The sequence below is a fragment of the Tursiops truncatus genome, chromosome 13 (genome assembly GCF_011762595.2).
Source record: "Tursiops truncatus isolate mTurTru1 chromosome 13, mTurTru1.mat.Y, whole genome shotgun sequence".
Classification (NCBI taxonomy): domain Eukaryota; kingdom Metazoa; phylum Chordata; class Mammalia; order Artiodactyla; family Delphinidae; genus Tursiops; species Tursiops truncatus.
In genome coordinates this window covers 87,973,888-87,992,103 of record NC_047046.1, presented here as the reverse complement: position 1 = coordinate 87,992,103, position 18,216 = coordinate 87,973,888, and the positions used below count along the sequence as shown (strand labels likewise).

The following is an 18,216-nucleotide window of genomic DNA, read 5'->3' as shown; positions in this document are numbered from 1 at the left end:
CAGGTCAGGGCCACAGGGCGAGAGGGCACGTTCCAAGGAAAAATCGTACGGGCCACACCTGTTGAACTGTTTCTGAAAAGCCTGAGAACTCAGGTGATGTCGCCTATTTTGAGGCAGTCTTCTGACCCCGGTCCTGGTCTTGGCTTCCTGCATCTTTGCCGTGAAGCGTGCAGATGGGGACCTCTGAGCTGGGCTCTAGGTGTAGAAGTGTGGACGCTTTGGATTTTCCCATAGTAGCGTTTTTACTTGAAAAACGGGTCCTGAGCTCCCGGGATGTGTCAGATGACATTCTCCATCACATTTGGGAAGGTGCCAGTCATTACGTCCCTGGCAGTCCTGCCACGTGCGCGCCGAGGGCCTGGCGGTGCCGTCTGGGACACTGTCCCCAGGACCCTTAGGCGATTCTCCGTCTCCGCGGCTCTGGGAACGTATCCCGTCTGTTCTCTGATATGCGGTCGCCCTCTCGGGCAGCTTCTCCGGCCTCTTCTGTGCTGTCTGTGGCTCATTCTTCTGTCTCTCCGATGTCTCACGATTCTCTTCGCTGGAAACTGGACGTTTTAGTTACTGCGTTGCAGCCGCTCCGGGCACTGGTCTCCCCTACCCGCAGGGCGGGGCTGTTCTGGGGAAGCTGCTGCACCGGCACCGCCCCCCCCCCAACAGCGCAACGTCTCTGGGGTCCAGCCTTGGGCGCAGGCTCAGCGCAGGGAGAGAGAAAGGCACACACGACTAAAACAGCGCCACTTTTTATCCACCACACTGCAGGGCCCAGAAGCCGTCATGACGCACCGTGACAGGGAGGGTGGGGGACAGCCAGCCCCCTCACCACCAGCACGACCCTGCACGGCCGGAGGGCAACTTGAGGCAGCTACCAGGCCAAGAGTGCGAAGGCCTTCCGACCTCGGCGAGCCCGCCTTCAGAAGTCGACCGTGTGTGATGAGCTCGCGCACGCAAAGGGCTGGGGCCCAGGGCGTCACCACGGTGCTGTCGGCTACGGCAGGTTAAACATCACAGATCGACACACGAATCGACGGGAAGCCACGTGTCCACGCGACAGAAGGGCAGCTCCTCAGCCACAGCCTGGGGAATTTACAACCTGAGCCAAGCACCTTGGTCCAGGGTCACCAGCTGGCAGCGCAGACAGAAGGTGTCCGACGGCAAGGCAGCGACAGGGTAGAGGTGGAGGGCTGGCCGCAAAGCGGCCTCCGGGCTCCACCGCGGCAGCAGAGCTGGGTCTGCTCTCTGGTCGCAAACACCGGGCCCACGTCTCCTCCATCTTTAGAAATGACCGACGTCCCCAGCGGAGTAGAGACAGCCTTGCCTAGGTGACCACCCAGCACCGAGAACAGCTCTCACGCGTGAGGGCCTCTGCACAACTGCGCACCGTCCGTCTGCACGTTCGGCCGGGACCCCGGCCACCGCACCCCTGCGGAGAAGGGGAGGCGGCAGCGGACCGGGCGGTGGGAGCCCGGGACGCGGGTCAGAGCTTCGCCTTTAGACGTGGGTGGCGCTCCTGACTAGTTCACCACGGGACCGGGTGGGGTGGGAAGGCGCCGAGACTAAACTCTCTGGCACTTAGAGAACGGGCTTCGGGGAGAGAGAGTCGGCTTCCGCTGGCCAAGCCGACCGCCCACGACACGAGACCCCAGGCCGCGTCTCCACGTCGGCGTCTCCTGCGAGTGGCGGGGGCAGGGCGGCGTCTCCGACGCCTGCAGACGTCTCGTCTGCCAAGTGCCTGCCACACGGCCCTGACTTCTTACGCAGGGATCTACCTCAAGGAGCGGAAGTGCCCCTCCAGCTGCCGTGTGTAAGACGGGCGTCTGACGTCTGTTCATTTGAAAGAAGAGTGGATCGGTTCTCAGTGGACAAGCCCAAACCCCACCCCCGTCCTTCCATCAGAAGTCACCTTCAAGTTCCAGTGACATTAAGATCCCGCAGAAGAGCCTGGCCACTCAGGCCGGCAGGACGTGCTGCCAACCGCTCGGGAGAAGCCAGGCTGCGACCCAGGGCGCAAGGCGCCAGCGCTCGCGGCAAAGGCCGTGGACCGAAATGTCCCGCAGGCAAGAAACAAACCCCCCAAACAAGCCTGACTTAATTTCAAGTAAAAATGCTACTATGGGAAAATCCAAAGCATCCACACTTCTACACCCAGAGCCCACTGACAGGAATAAAACCTGCGCGAAAACCACGTTCGCCAGCTTCTGGGCAGAGAAAGGGGTGAGTTCCCAAGCCCCATCACAGCGCCTCAGCCCCGACGCAGGGCAGACTCGACGTCGGGTACAGGGAGACGCCGAGCGGCGGAGGGGCAGGCGGGGGCGGGAACAAGGGTCTCTGGCCACCCAGGGGGAGGCGGCGTCCGGTGGACCCTGGGCTTTGGCCTCAACTCAGATTCCCACAGAGCTGAGGTCAAGCCCCACGGCACGGTGTGAAACAGCAGCTGCAGTGAGGATGGTGAGGAGGCCCGGGCCGGGGTGAGGGGGGGGCTCCCGATCACCCCCCGCCCACCCCCCGCCGGCCCAGCGCGGACCACAGCCCCGGCCCCGGCGCTGGACTCCCCGGCACCGTGCGGGGCTGAGAGGAGCCGCGGTGGGCGCAGGCCACACGCCTCTGGCCCCAAAGGCAGCCCCGAACCACCGCAGGCAAGGCTTTCTCCCGTGGCCCGGAACTACTTCCCGTGTGGGCAGATGACTCCGCGGAGACAAAACAGGCCGCGCGCCCCAGGACTCCGGCCCGTCCTTCCCAGTCTTAGAGAAAAGGCTCTGTCTTCCTCGTCACTTGGCAGGCGCAGCAGCAGTGGACCCGGGGCTCTGGGAGCGCACTCTTCAGAGGGGCCCAGCTCCCCACGGCCCTCGAGAGCCCCACGGGGCCCTCGCGCGGAGCTGAAGACGCAGCTGGGTCAAACAACTGTGTAAGGCAGGGGTCCCCAACCCCTGGGCCTCGGACTGGTCCGTGGCCTGTTAGGAACCGGGCCGCACGGCAGGAGAGCGAAGCTCCATCTCTGTTTACAGCAGCTCCCGTCGCTCGCATCACTGTCAGGTCAGCGGCGACATTAGATTCTCAGGGGGATGAACGCTGCGGGGAACTGTGCACGCGAGGGGTCCTGGTTGCACACTCCTTATGAGCATCTAATGCCTCATGATCTGGGGTGGAGCTGAGGTGGGGACGCTGGGACCCGCTGGGGAGCGGCTGCAGATAGATTCTCATTAGCAGGGAGGTTTGGCTGCCCAGAGACCATAATAAATCAATGGCTCGCAGACTCGTATCAAAACCCTGTGAGTGAGCGGCAAGTGACAGCAAGCTCAGGGCTCCCGCTGACTCTGCACTGTGGTAAACGGTATACTTATTTCATCATACGTTACAATGTAATAATAGAAACAGGGTACACGACAAACGTAATGCCTGAATCACCCCGGAAGAAACCACCCCTCCCCTACCACAGGTTTGATCCCCGGCCGGGGAACTAAGAGGCCACATGCTGCGAGGTACGGCAAAAATAAAACAAAGCAAAACAAAACACCCATCCGTACGCACGTGCATACCGACAAGTAAGCAAAGGAAAATACAGTGAAACGGAAAAGCAAGCACCGTCGTGCCGTCCTGCCTGACTCAGCGTCAGCACTCACAGTCCCAACAGCTGAGTGACCCCGAGGGCAGACACGGGTGTGGGCAGCTGCCCTCGGCCCATGCCCTGCACATGCCCGAGGTCACGCGGGGGCCAGTCCTCACCACGACCTGCCTCTGAACACTCGAAACCCTGGGGCTGCGAACACACCGCGCAGCTGGACACAGAGCACGGGGCCGCCATCGGTGGACAGCACGCTGCTCCCGGCCGTGTCCCATCCTGGGTCCACACACAGCAGCCCTCCAGACATGAGCGGGGACTCAGGGAGAGGAGCCCCACCGCAGGCTCCTGGGCCGCTGGGACCACACCTGGGCACGAACCACCACCTACAACACACACTGTGCACTCTGTGAAGGGGAAGAGTTACATCTGCCCAAATGGTAACTGAATCATAAAAAACGATAAAAATCAAGGGCACCACAAACGTAATATTCTAAACAACCTGTAACGTGCCTTGTATGTTTCAGAAACAGGACAGTAACCTTTGCCCTCTCAGGACCACCCAGACCGACGTCTTTAGGTCTCTTACCCCCTTCACTATTGCCTTGAAAATGATACCCACACACCATGGTCCGTAACAACGCTGGGAAGATACAGCAGGATAACAACAGTGCACTGATCAACACGGAAGGTGTCTGGCGCTTGGAAGGTGTCTGGCACTCGCAGGGCAGCGCACAGGACCCCCTCACCTGGGCAACCCCCCCGCCTCCCAGCCCCTCCCCTGCACCTGAGCCCCCCTCCGCTCCTGGGCCCCCCGACTGCCCCCCTTCCTCTCGCAGGCCCCCTCACCTGGGCCCCCGGCCGTCTGCTGCATTCCTCTCGGTGGGTGGCGCTGACCTGAGCATGGGCCCCCTCGGGGCCCCCAGGGCCTCAGGCTGCCCGGGCCTCGGTCCCCGCTGCCGGTCCTCCCGATCTCCCGGCTTCTTCTTCTCGCTGTCACTGTCATCGCTGCCCTCTCCTAGGATGTCATCCACCTAACAAAGGGCCAAGAGTCAGCACAAGATCACCTTTCCGAAGAATCCACGCAACGGCCCCTCCCTCGGGAGTGACACCACCGCAGATTTCTGCACGGGCCCCGCTTCCCGTGACTAAGCACGCAGGACACCCCGTAAAGCTCCAACACGGGGCCTGCCGCGAGACGGATGCTTACAACCAGCACCGAGGAGCGTGGACAAGGCCCACGGGGTGCACGACGGGAGGCAGAGGTGGCCTGGGCTGTCCCTCCTCCACGCCCACCTCGCCGGGTCCTGGGACCCACGCGGCCACGTGTGGGGTGCCTGCCCGTCTGTCTTCTCTGACAGACCTCAGGCTTAACTGTTCACAGACACGGCAAGGGAGGGCGGTTGGGGGGCAGGGGGCAGGGCCCCGACGACACCTGACGCCCACGACGGCGGACGGGGCGCTGGAAAGGGGAAGGCAGCGGCGAGAGGAGGCCGGGCCCACGTTTCCTGAACACGGACCCGCCAGCACCTTTTCCAGGAAGGAGCAGAGACCCCGTGTCCCGTCAGCTAGCGTAACTACGTTCTTATGGCCTCAGAGCAGGGTCATCACTTAACAAGTTTGATCTGTGAAGCTGCTTCAAGTGTGCGAAGCGACGAGAGATTTGCTCACCGGACTCTGCCCCCGTGAGCTCCCAGCCAGAGCTCCCAAACCCCCGGAGTCTCCTGGACGAGGGAGCACCTTTGCTCTAATGAGGCGACCGTGGTGGACTCTGGGGTGGGGCCGGTCACCCAGAAGCACCAGCGGATGAGCGCCCTGGACCTTTCCACCCCACCCCGCCCCCAGGGAGCCTCCCTAGAACCCCCGAGGCACAGGGCTCGGGAGCCTCTGGCCGGGACCCTCCCGACCTCACCCGTGTGCCCTTCACCCGCCGCCAGTCAGGCCTCGACCGCGTGCCCGATTCCGCGTTTCCCAAGTTCTCAGCCGCCCCGGCAGGGGCGTGGGAACCGACAGGCGGCCGGCTGGTCAGAAGGACGCGTGACAACCCGGGACCCCCCATTTACGACTGCGTGTGGCGTCGGGGAGTCCCGTGGGCCGTGCGCGTCCTGTGTTTCTCGACTGCTGGCTGCGGCTGCGGGTGAAGGTCTCAGGGCGAAGCCAGGGGGGCGCTGCCACACCCCTGGTCAACCAAGCAAGAGCGACCGTGCACCAAACGCTCAGGGAACGACCCCCTGCGGCTCCAGCACAGCGAGGCTGGAACCCAGCTAACAGCCAGCACTCGGGGGCCGCGCGGCATATGAGAGACAGAGGGCGGCCGGCGGGGGGGGGGGACGAGGGCTGCGCCCACGCGGGCTCTTGGGCTTTTGGAACTTTAAACTACGGGGCGGGATGGCTACTTTATCAAGCTCAGAAAACACGCCAAGGAAGGAAGGCTGTGAGGTGGACTTCACTCACGGGAACTCTGACTTCTTCCAGCAAACCACCCACTTCTAACTGAGCCCTGAGTCAGGGAGGCTCCCGTGGGGCCCAGAACCCAGGACGACCAGGGGATGCCCCTTCGGCACCCCTCCCACGCCCACAGCACCCTCCTGGGTGTGTGCCCTGCACACCTGCTGCTCCCCGTGGCTCTACTGGGCCCGCTTCCCTGTGAGAGTCGTGGACTCGCAGTGCGTGGCAGGGACACCTCGGGGAAGGCACCGCAAACGGGACAGAACGGGTTTCAACCCTCTGATTAAATTCGAGGGCGGGGGGGAGCACCCCCTCTACAGAGCAGCTCTGATCAGCGACCGCCAGCCACACCCTGAGCGCTCAGGCCAAGGCTGACGTCTTTGAACCACTGTATCCAATTTCAAGTCTATCAACACGCAGTCTAGGGAGGAACAACGCGCAGGGACCTCACAAGTTAAAATACGGAAACATTTTAATTGACAGTTAAAGTGTTGGCTTTATCGTCAGGGGTCACAAGATCTTCACACGTAATATATCCTCTCGGGTTAAACTAAAGGCACCTAACAAAAAGCACCTAATTGTATTAATTCTAACAGGTTATTGGCTTCACCGGTATATTTAGGTGGCTGTACTTAACTTCATTTTGATAAGCAAACCTCCTCTTGTCAAATTTTGCTCTGAAAATACTTCAGGTCTTTAACTCCGCATCCCACCTTCGCAGGGGAAAAGAAAGAACTAAAAGAAGCCAATCATTTAAAATCTCCCCGAAGCACACAATCCCAGCAGCTCAGGGACCGCGGGGCGACCCCAGCCTGGAACGCACGCCAGGCCGCCCACAAAGGGCTCGCGGCTCGGCGGCGTTAGCACCAGGCCTGGCGGACAGCGCGGGCTCGTCCCGCAGGAGGTCTGGTCTCATTTAACCCTGCCTGGTGTGCTCCCCGGGCTTCCCTCACATAAAGTTCTGTATGAGGACAACTTTGCACTTCCTGGAAAACAGGGATCTGTAATGAACCATTTACTTCGTAAATGTTGTTTTAAAAATGCTCGTGTAAAGATTTTAAAATCTTGATTAAGGGAAAATCTAAAAGCAAGTATGTGAAGAGAAATACAAAATTCACTTTTTCCTCAAGTACTGAAATCTCTCAAAGGGCAAGCACGAATGACATCAAACGCTCTTGGGAATGTTTCCATCCATCGACTTGGAAGATGCAGGTCATGAAGACTTAGTAAAACTCATCTCAGCTTCTGACCCGTGGAAGCGAGGCAGACGAGAGAGAAACAGAAGAAATGGAAACAGCAAGTCCAGGCCAAGAACGGCCAGAGGGGACACGGCCTTGTCCCAGCCCTGGTCCCAGCACTTTCTTCTCACCATTCTGTTACTTTGCCTGCAGAGGGAGGGAACCTGAGGCAGCGAGGGCCGCGCGCAGAGCACAAGTGAGCTGCTCTAAGCGACTAACAGCACCACCTGTGAAGAGGACACGCCTCCGAGGACTACAGGCGTGAATTCTAAGCTCTGGTCTCAGGCAACGCGCTTCCGGTGAGGTAGAAATGATACCACCTGAAGGGTCTTTAGACCGACACCAACGTACTCCTCTCTTGGCCAGAAGAACAAACGTCCTGGTCATTCCCTTAATGTGCTGCATTCTCACGAAATAAAACCGAAAGCACTACTAGGCCTATTGAACTTAACTTTCTCTGACGACGCTCCCGTGATGTGGAAAAGGACCAGAAGGTGGCCGTGCACACACCCACGTGGTCGACCCTCGTCTAGACTCCACACTTCAGGGGAACGCCACCAGAGTCTGCTGTCCCCTCGGCAGCAGCGGAGGGGACGCGCTCCTGGGGCCCACAGAGCTCCGCGTTCCGCAGGAAGCGCCCCGGTGGCCGGGCCCGACGGTCTCCGTGCGCTTGGCACCCACCTGCCCCCCACGGGCCGGCCCAGCAGAGTCTGTGGAACAGGCCCTCTGGGAAGTGAGAGCCAGGCCAGGACATGCCTCTACCCCACCATGCTGTTTCCACGCGTGCGTTATCTTCAATCTCAAGTGTTTCTCCTGAAGCCCGACGTGCGGTACCTCAAAGCACTGGAGTCCATGACAGCGACTGCGGGGCTGCCCACCTCCTGACACCCAGGTGGCACGGCACGGTGGTAAGACACGCTGACTTTGGGAGCCTGTTCCCCACACTGACCCTGACGGCCCGCCCAGGAGCGCCCGCCCCGCCTCAGGCTCGGGTACAGTCCCGGGAAGAGAACCGACCTCACACGGGTGTCGAGGCTGACCGGGCTGCACAGAAACAGGACCACAGGGCGAGCCCGGCCAAGCAAAAGGGCCGAAGACAAAAGGAGAAGACTCAGGTGGTCGTGAAAACAAACCATTAAACCTCTGCAGATACGTACTGCTCCTAAATCACGCAGTAAGGACACCCAGTACCCGAGCAACGCGTGCTCTGGCCTCACATCAGCTCAGGTTAGCCCACGCGTGGGGGGAGGAGGGCAAGCGGGCGTCAACCCCGACCCCCAACCCGTGACCATCTGTGTCCCGCTGGGCCGGCCTTTCCCACAGCCCGCTTCCATCCCAGGGGAGAAGGAGCCTGGATGTCGTGACCACCTCTGAAGAAATTCCACAACTGGCCAAACTAGTCTATGCCATCAAAGGCAGTAAATTGAAGTCTTCCACCAAACCTGAGGTTTTCAGCCATTATCTCCCCAAGTATTTTTTCTGCACCGATCTCTCCCTCTTATCAGCTCAGACGACACAAACATTCAACTTCTGATTTGACCCCGGTGTCCCTGAGACGCTGACCCCCGGCCCGGGCTGTTTTCCTGTTGTTCCTCAGGGTGATTCCTATAACCCTGTCTTCAAGTTCACTTAATCTTTCCTCGACACTCCCGTCACCAGGGGTCCTCCTGGTGAATTTCAGGGCATCTGCCTGAGTGCGTGTCCAGTCCTGATGTTTCCGTGTGGTTCTTCTTTGTGGTCTGCACTCTCTTCAAGGCTGTGCCTCTCCCAATGGCCACGGCCACGGCCACGCCCGCTGCTGTAGTGCTGGTCTGACGATCCCAACGCCTGGGCTATCCGGGTAGGCGCCTGCTGTCACTCTCTTGGGAATCGCCTGTTCCTGTGTTCGCGTGTTGAGTAACTGTTAAATCGTGTGCTGGACATCCTGAATATCATGTCCTGGTAGAAGCTCTGGAGAACAGGGTTTCGTGTTTCAGCAGGTGACCAGCCCAGTCAGGCTAAGATGGAAAGTTCTGTCCTGCCGGCCGTGGACTGCAACGTGAGTTTCACGCCTCTGCAGTGCTGTCCGCCCCACACCCAGCACGACTGGGATCGACTTCTAACAAACAGTCGAAGACAAAAAAAGTGGGAGGAGCAGAAACGGAGCCGGAAGCCAAGGCAGCACACGGGACACGCGCACACCGGCACACGCGGGCCGCCGCAGAGCGAGAGTAGCGCAGGAAGGTGGCAGAGGAGGGAGGTGTGCCGTGCGCTCAGAGCACCCGCAGGCATGAGATGCCGCCGCGTCAAGCGCGCCAGAGGAAGAGTGCAACCCTGCACTGGCCGGGGGGCGCGGCACGTGGGCGCCGTCCACACGCGCCCGCATCTGCTCCCCCGACACGTGCGCCGCCTGTGCATCGTGCTAACTGTGCACCTCCAGCTGAGCAGACGCCGCACGGCAGGCGCTGTGAGAACTTTCCACGCTTTTCTTGTGCATCTGCTGGTAACAAAAACACGTGCTGACAGAACTGATCACCAGCAAAAACATGCTGTGAGAAGACGCCACCGACTCTGGGAAAGGACAGCTTTATGGCAACCACGCAGAATGCAAGGCCACATCAATCCTAAGAATCATCATAATTTGCACAAAGAATCACAAATGTGCTAACGGCCCTGACTTTTGAACACAAACTCAAAACGCTGCTGGACCATGCCTGCTCCAGCCTCCCAACTCCCTGAAGCTGGGTCTTCAGGTAGCTTCTGGGATCACCTGGCTTCTTCTCAATGTTGTGAAGCGCGTGGAAAATGTGCCTGTCCTATTCAGAACATAATCCTCACAAGACAGCGTTTGCCGCCAGCACAGAGCGGACCCGCCGTCAGGGGTGGGCTAAGCAACTCTGCAGATCTCCCTGGGGAAACAGCCCCGTGACACGCGCAGCAAAATGGACCACGGTAGTGAGGGCAGCAGGCTGAAACTGCCACCCACGTGTGCAACGGTGGCCTCTCGGGGTCAAGGGACCACCTTCGGACACATTGGTTACTGCGTATCAAAGGCTTTAACCCACCAGATAGCAAACCTGCGCCTGAGGTCTCAACTTCTCCAGTGAAACGTGTTAATGTCCACAGGTGGGAAATGAGACAGGATTTCCTCGCTGTGCTGACGGATGGTGCTCGCTGGTCCAAATAGACAAAGCGTGCCCTCAAACTATCAAATAAAGTCAACAATCTCCTCCCTGACGGAGGCTGCCGCGGAGCTGAAAGGGAACCACTGCCCAGAGTCCGCACGCGGGCTGTGCCTGAACCACGGCAGACGGGGAGCTGCTGAGCCTCTACTCAGCAAACAGCTTTTTCACGTGAACCAAAATACACAAATACAACCATCTGGCATCAACAAGACGAAGACAGCGGTGATCACACCAGACGTGCGTATACTTTCGCCTCTTTGAAAAAAGCAACGAGGAGGTTCTGCTCAGATTCTGGGTCTGCAAAGATGCTCATCTGAGACGCCAGCCTGCGCGTGGCGTGTTACAAGGACAGGACAGCGGCATTCCTAATCAGGTTTAGGTGCAGGCTGCGAGAACAGAACACCTTGGTGCTGGTGAGATGTGCCTCCTGGTGAGAGGAGCTGACCCTGGAAAGGAAGGGTTCCGGGCGGCTGGGGGCTGGGAGAGGCGTCTGTGCTTGGGACGCCCTGGCTGTGGAGCGCCCAGACATGGTCCTCAAAGTGCAGAGCAGACAAGCACCTGTCGCTGCCAGTCCGGGCCCATCTGAAGAGCCCCCTCTGGTGGAGCAAACTACAACTACAACAGGCTCAGAGCCACCGCCCAGATGAGCACACAGCACCCTCCTCAGTAGTCCTGTTCCCCTGAACTTTAAGGAGAGGGAACACCTCTCTGGCCTCAGCTGCCTGCTGCGGCCCCACGGGGGCCTCCGCCCTTCGTGCGACCCTGGGGACCACAGCCTGGCTGTCTCTGGGCAGAGCTGCAGATGGTGGACAGGGTCTCTGCCCAGCTCTGTCCGGCCTCAAATCCTAAAGCCCCACACGGCCCCCGCCCTGCCACACAGGGAAGACGGAGAGCCGGGCGCCCGCTCCCCTGGTCATCTGGCGCCTGGCACTGACCGAGCAGTCTCTCTGGGGCCCAGATGTCACTGGGAATCGAGCAGGACCCCCTGAGCACCGCTGGACACCAACCCCTGGTTCCCTCATTTATAAAACGACAAGTCATGTTTGCTGGAATCCCAAGTCCAGGATTTCTCTCTCCTTCAAAACCTTTCTTCCCGAAGAGCCAAAACGAAGGTTTTAAGGCTAATTTTCATTTCTGAAAGAAAAGCCAGGTTTCAGAGTGATGGGAGGTGTATTTAACACTGTTATTTCATGTTAAGATTTTGCCACCCTTTGATGTGCAACAAACAAGTAGCAAAATCGTCGCCACTGCTTGACAAACTGAACCGTGTCTCTGCAGGTGCCCAGCAGCGACGCCGCCCCGTCCACCTGGGAGGACTGGGGCAAGGGGGTGGGCAGGAGGAGAGAAGTGAGTGTCCAGCTGTCCCCTGCCAACCCCCAGCAGGGAGCGTCCCTCACGTAGAACAAGGAACATCCTTGATCAAGAAGACAGGCTTACGGCTAAAAAAATTCTTCTAGGAGAAAACATTTTTATGAACAAACCCCAGCAGTGTACTGGCTAAATGCTCAAAAAGGCAGAAAACGAACGGCAAACAGAGAAATTCAGCACATCTGAAAGCAGGTTTAAGCGTCACGGGATAAATTATCATCTGAAGATGATGGTCTGAGTTGCTGGTAGGATTCTATACTGAATATAACATTCTTCTGCTACCGCTGGAAGTAAGCTGAAATGCATCTCTGTCCTCAGGGCTCTCCCTGGCGTCCGCGATGGTCCGAGGACGACTTCCGTCTGCACGGTACGAGTGGCTGAGTGGCCGCGGGAGCTGTCTGTCTCTAAGACGCAGATCCGAGGGCCGGAGGAGTGTCGGTCCTGATCCGGGCCCAGCTCCGTTTAGTGGGACGTGAGGTGTGGTGTCCACAACGGTGCCTGCGTAGAACAGCAGCCCCAGAGCCATGCTGCCCAAGCCCCCTTCCACAGGCTGGGGCCTTCTCTGAGGGGCCTGACCTAGGATGGACGAGGGGCACACAGGCCCTGGGGCAGGCACGGGACACAGGGCGAGAGGGACAAAGGGCGGGCTTACAGGTGCTCCCACTGCTTCCCTCGTGGGCCAGAGACAAACAGCTGACTTGCAAAATTATCTACAGTTTAGTTTTGTTCTGGTCCTAAGAAGAATCCCCTCTGTATTTAATCTTCACTTCAAAAGGGATTCTGGGTCCTATCATCATTATTCCCACAATTAAGCATTTGGAAGAAAAACACCACTTCTACCCACGTTGCCCGACCGCTGTTAGTGGTGTGACAGCCGATTCCCAGTCACGATCTGGGTGTGCAACCTGAGAGGGCAGAGGGTGTCTCGACCTGGGTCCTGAGGACGCGGGGGCCGCCCGGGCACTGAAGGCTGCTTGGCGGCTCCCCTGGCGCCCACCCACTCGACGCCAGGAGCCCCCTTATTAGCGACAACGCCAGACACCACCATGGGCCCCGGGGTGGAAGGCGGAGGTCAGGCCCGTTGGTGCAGAAACCTGCCTTCTATGTTGCCAATACACCAACTGGTCACTTCCTGCTGTCGTCACCTCCTCTCCCACACGTCCCTGGAGACCAGAAGGCCAGGTGAGGCCACGCGCGAGGCGTGTGCTGCGGCCGGGCCGGGGCTCACCTCTTTATCCATACTCTCTAAGTCCTCCTTACACAGCGTGTACAGTGGCATGGTCTCCGACATGCTGGGCTGCCGCTTCCTTCTAGAAGGACCAGGCTGCTCTCCATCTTGATTGGCTGGCAAGTCTTCACCAAACATCTGCTGGTGATGTGGCTGGACCGCTCTGAAAGGAATTTCACAGGCCCCGTATGAGGAAAGTTGGTCTGAAGTCACCTTTCTAGCCCTGAATCAGATTCCCAATTCTCAGGATAGGTAAAGACACAGACACAGACACAGACACAGACACACACACACACACGATATCTCAGCTGTGGAAACACACGCTGTCTCGTGGACGGTACCTACTCAGGCTTGATATGGGTTTGTTTATGAAACCAAATCCCTGAGTCCAGCCAGGCTGTGGGCCAGTCAGGCTCGCCCTTCTTCGGGCTAAAAGTGAACACTTAGCTCCTCCCATCAACAAACCACACTGTCCGAGCATCCGCCTGGCGGGACTCATTTGAGAACAAAGGGCAAAGGGGCAGAAAGACGGTGAACACTTGCTCAGAAACCAGCCACAGTGCTATCTACGCTCCAAGTAAGATCAAGCAGCTGTAAGACTGCGAGAAACCAACCATTTCTGTATCATCCAGGCTACAAAGTAGAGATAACGTGATAGAGAATTTAAGACACAGAGTGCCCTGGGTCGTAGTGAAAGTCCGTTTGTCCACAGAGGACAGGAACATGCAGGGTCATGTGTGTGGTTTTATTAAACTATTAAACATCAACACTGCATGAGGAACCAACTTTCTGTTCCCAGAACGCTTCTGTCCTGGAGCCGAGCCCCAGGCTGGTGTGACAGTGACTGTCCTCTGAGCTACCCTCTCCGTTCCACCTGGAACAGACCCCAGAGCACCCCTGTCCCCCGCACACGCTCTCATCCCGTGTCAGGTTCCCAACACGGGTCAGTGCCCGTGACGGCCTCAGAACTTAAGGGGCTTTGTGAAGCGGGCGGCCGTGCCTTCCTCTGGAGCTGGCCGTGGGCACCTCACGGCCACCAGGAAACTGAAGATGACGTTGCAAAACCTTGTTACTCTGAAGAAAAGTGGTGGTAATAATAAGTCTGAATCACAAAACTGAAAGGAAGCAACTGTACTGGGCTAACCACATACTACCTGATGTGGTTAAGATCTCTGACCCAGAAACATGAAGGACCATCTAGAAACCGCTGACCCCTGCTTCTTCCGAAGTCAGACTCTGTCCCCAGCCTCTCGACGGCCCGCCCGCCTTGCCCGCCTCCACGTATCCATGCGGCTTAAGAGCTTCCTGTCCTGTCTTCTGACCTGGGCATCAGGCTGCACTTCAGCCCACACCCACTTACCGTCACCCCACCACCCAGAGCTCCTCTTACGAATATGGAAAACGGCAGAAGTACCTTTTTACTAGCACAGCCTCCCTTCAGACCCAGAACGGGGAAGGTGAGAACACGTGCACCCCCTACGGAAGGCTCATGGGCCCAGGGGCCGACTGGTCCTCAAGGCAGTGGGGTGTGGGCTCAGCCTGAGCTGCGCACAAGCACCTGAAAAGGCAGGATGTTCTTCCACGTGGAAGATGCTGAAAATTGGCCACCACGCTGGGGGCTCCTGAGAACCCCCTCAGGGCAGTCGCAAGGTCCTCCCTCTTCTAGAGACACACCGGGCGAGGCCAGAACTCCCTCCCGCGTCCCCACCGGATGGCAGGTCACACCAGGTGGACCAGGAGGCAGGTGGGAACCCCGTCTTCCGCTAAGCCAGAGAGATTTGCAGAAATGCAGACGAGCCGCCCTCCTCATTACGTTTCTTTTGGGTTTGGAGAAGAGCTACTCTTCGTTAAAACAGTGTTAACGGGCAGTGGTTTATGGCTCTTCTAAGATGAATGAGAAGCGAGTACTTCAAAGGCGCCTCGGTTTTGCTTTCTAACCTGGTGAATACCAGGCTACGAAGCCCCCAGGACGGACAGCTGGAGGGCCAGCTCGAAGCCCCCGCCGCCTGCTCGCGCGTCTCCCCCCCGACGGAGCAGCGTCCCTGTGGCTTCTGAATCGGCTCCGCACGCACAGCCCGAGCCCCAGGCCCCACGGTGGCTTCTCTGGTGCTTCCCGCTGCTCATCCCGGGAACCGGCAACTGGACACGCCCACGGGCAGGCCCGGCTCACGACAGCCGCAGCCGCCAGCACAGGACTGGACAGCAACCCCGCCTGCTGCCTTCCCTCGCCCCACCGCGCGGGGGCGTCACGGAGCCGGCGGCAGAGTCGCTGGCAGGGCAGAGGTTTCTCACTTGGAGGGAGCTCCTGATCAGTTTTCTTTCTATGGGTCATGCTTCCGCCGTCAAGTGTGTGGACTCTGCCTGGTCCGAGATCCTAGTTCTACATTTTCTAAGCAGGTCCGTAACGCGCTGCAGTGTCAGTGGAGCCCACCCACCTGCAAAAACCGGGAGGCGTCAGACTGTCGTGGACCCCGCGCCAAGGCTGCCCGGCAGTAACAGTGACCCCCAGGCCGGCGTCAGCAGAGGCCAAGTGGGACCCTGGATTTTTTTTGCCGCTGCCCGGCAGGGGTGAGGAGGTGTCTTATAAGTTCTGCTGCGGGAGCATGGCCTGCGAAAGCCAGCTAAACAGAAGGTTTCAGCAAGGTCCAGACTCTCAGAAAGAGACCTGTCTCCAGGTTTCAACTGAAAACCACCTGTCACACCAAGAGCCAGGAAGATCTCCAACTCACTGAAAAAAGACAATCAGGAGATGTCAACTGAGGTGACAGAAATGACAGAACTGTCTGACAAAGATTCCAAAGTATCCTCAATAAAAAGAAATGCTTCAATAAGCAATTACAAGCACGCTTGAAATAAATGAAAGAAACAAAGCCTCAGGAACGAAATAGAAGATAAAGAGAAGAACCAAATGGAAATTTTAGAAGTGAAAACAAACAAAAACATGCATTAGGTGGGCTCAGTGTCGCGACGGAGCGGACAGAGGGAAGGAAATCTGAATCTGAAGACACCCTAGAAAGTACTCCATGTAAACGACAGGAAACAGACTGAAGAGGAAAAACGCACACAGCCTCAGGCCCACGTGACGACAGTGAGAGTCCACGATCATGTCACTGCTGGTGCCCCAGAAGGAGAGGAGAAACACGCAGAGCTGAAAAAGTACTTGAAGAACAATGGCCGGAAACAATGCCCCAAATTTGGAAAAAAACGACGTGAAACTTCCAGATTCGAGACTCTTAAGTGAATCCGCAACAGGATAAACGCCCACATCCATATTAAGACACATCACCGTCAAATCTGCAATTCAAGACAAGGAAAAAAATCTTGAGAGCAGTGAGAGAAATGCTACTCCAGTTACAAGGGAAACACGACTCAAGTAACACGCCAAAGGAGAAAAACTGCGTGAGCTTGAGGTCAACACAGATAAAGCGATGAAGAAATTCAACAGCCATTCTCGGTGAAACACAGGGAAGACGGGAGGAATCCGAGGAGGAGCAGCTACAGAAACTCGCAGCCGACACCACGTGTGACGGTGCGAGGCTCAACGTTTCCCCCCTCAGACTAGGAAAAAGGCAAAAATGCCCACCAACCACTGGAAGAGACAGAGAACCCAGGAACGGACCCACGGGAATACGGTCCCCTGAGTCCAACAGAGGTGCAGAACAAGCCCATGGAGGAAAGAGGGCCTTGCCCACAAACGGCCCCACCCTCAGACCTCTCACGTTAGGCCAAAACTCGCTCGGAACAGACCACGGACTTCAATACAACACGGGAAGCTACCAGGATCCAGGCCAGGCAGGGTCCACAGACCTGACACCGAAGCATGACTCACGGAAAGACCACCAGTCAGAGAACCTCCCCGAAACGGGAAACGTCTGTTCTGCCAACGACGCTGTTAAGAGGGTGGAAGGCATCCTCAGAGCACGAGAAGCTTCCACAAGGCTCACAACTGACGCAGGACAAGGACCTGAGACACCCTAAGGGCCTCGAATGCATGGGCAGGCGACGGGACATCTCGCTGAGGAGACTCCACAGGGGCAAAGGGCCGAGAGAAAGGGTGAGCATGAAACCACACGTCCCACACCCTCAGGGAGGCTCAAATGGAAACGGGGGCACCAGATGCAGAGAAACGATGTCCCCCACCCGCTGGTGGGGACGTAAAAGGTACCACCACTGCAGAAAAAAACTGGACGGCTTCTTGTAAAACTAAACACACTCACTGTACAACTCAGCAGTCCCACTCCTGGGCGCTGATTCAGGAGAAACAGAGACGCACAAAGACGTTTACAACAGCAGCGGCCGTATCAGTAACATTCCAGAGCTGGACACGCCCCAGATGACCTTCCGCGGGTGAACGCCACAGAAGCCGCAGCACCTCTTTCCACGAAACACTCCTCAGCAGCGGACACGGCCACATCGGGGCAGAATCTCCAGGGAACTGTGCTGAGTGGAGCTGCACACCCTGTGATTCCACTTACTCCGTGTTTTCGGGATGACGGGAGTACAGGGACAGAGACAGACCAGTGGTGGCCGGGTGAGGCTTGGGGGTGGGGCTGGGAGGGCTGGAGACGGGCCGGGGGGCCCGGTGGGGCTGGATGCTGCGTCTGGACCAGGCCAGTGCTGGCGTCCCGGCTCGAGACTGGCTGCACCCTACGGCCAGTTCTGTGAGATGACGCCAATGGGGGCAGCGGGTTGACGGTCCCTGGGATCTGCTACTTCTGACAACTGCCTGTGAGTCTACGATTGTCTCAAAATAAAACCGTTACTGAAGAAAACAAAACGTTCACAACTTAGAGCACACGACAAACAAAGGGTAAATGAAAAGGAATTCGGAATCGCAGAGGCCGTCCGTGCAGGGAGATACATTTCAGTGCACGATGTCGGGAAGCCCGGGGCCACTCGCGGCCCGCTGTCTCCGTGAGGGGTGCTGCTCCCCGCCCTGCACCTCTCACCCTCAGACACACCCGAGGTCGTCGCCTGTGGGAGGCCCACTTTGGGCCTCACCGGAGAGAGAGGGCGGCCGTGCGCCTTGAGACCGATCAAGGAGGAAGGAGAGGGAGGGGCCGGTCCTGCCGGGCAGGACACAAATCCCAACAAATCTTCGGCAAAGTAACAAACAACTGCCCCCGTCTATTAAAGTCAAGGACATCCACGACCTTTAACCTAGTGACCCTGCTCTGGAAGTAACTCCACGGGAGTACAGGCAGCACAGAG

At 58.2% G+C, this 18,216-nt stretch overlaps 1 protein-coding gene across 9 annotated transcripts in view; it reads right to left on the bottom strand.

Annotated features, from left to right (window-relative positions):
- Positions 1–18,216, bottom strand: part of CTDP1 (CTD phosphatase subunit 1) — a 41,344-nt gene that overhangs the window by 3,579 nt on the left and 19,549 nt on the right. For 6 of the 9 annotated variants that reach the window (XM_033837882.2, XM_033837877.2, XM_033837875.2 and 3 more), the window contains exons 11-12: positions 13,006–13,168; positions 4,409–4,593 (exon numbers count right to left, since the gene is read on the bottom strand). In XM_033837882.2, coding sequence (XP_033693773.1) covers positions 4,409–4,593; positions 13,006–13,168 — 348 coding nt within the window. Of the gene's footprint in view, positions 1–4,408; positions 4,594–6,461; positions 12,276–13,005; positions 13,169–18,216 lie in introns of those variants that run through there. The other 3 variants (XM_073790843.1, XM_033837879.2, XM_033837883.2) reach the window with 3 other exon arrangements.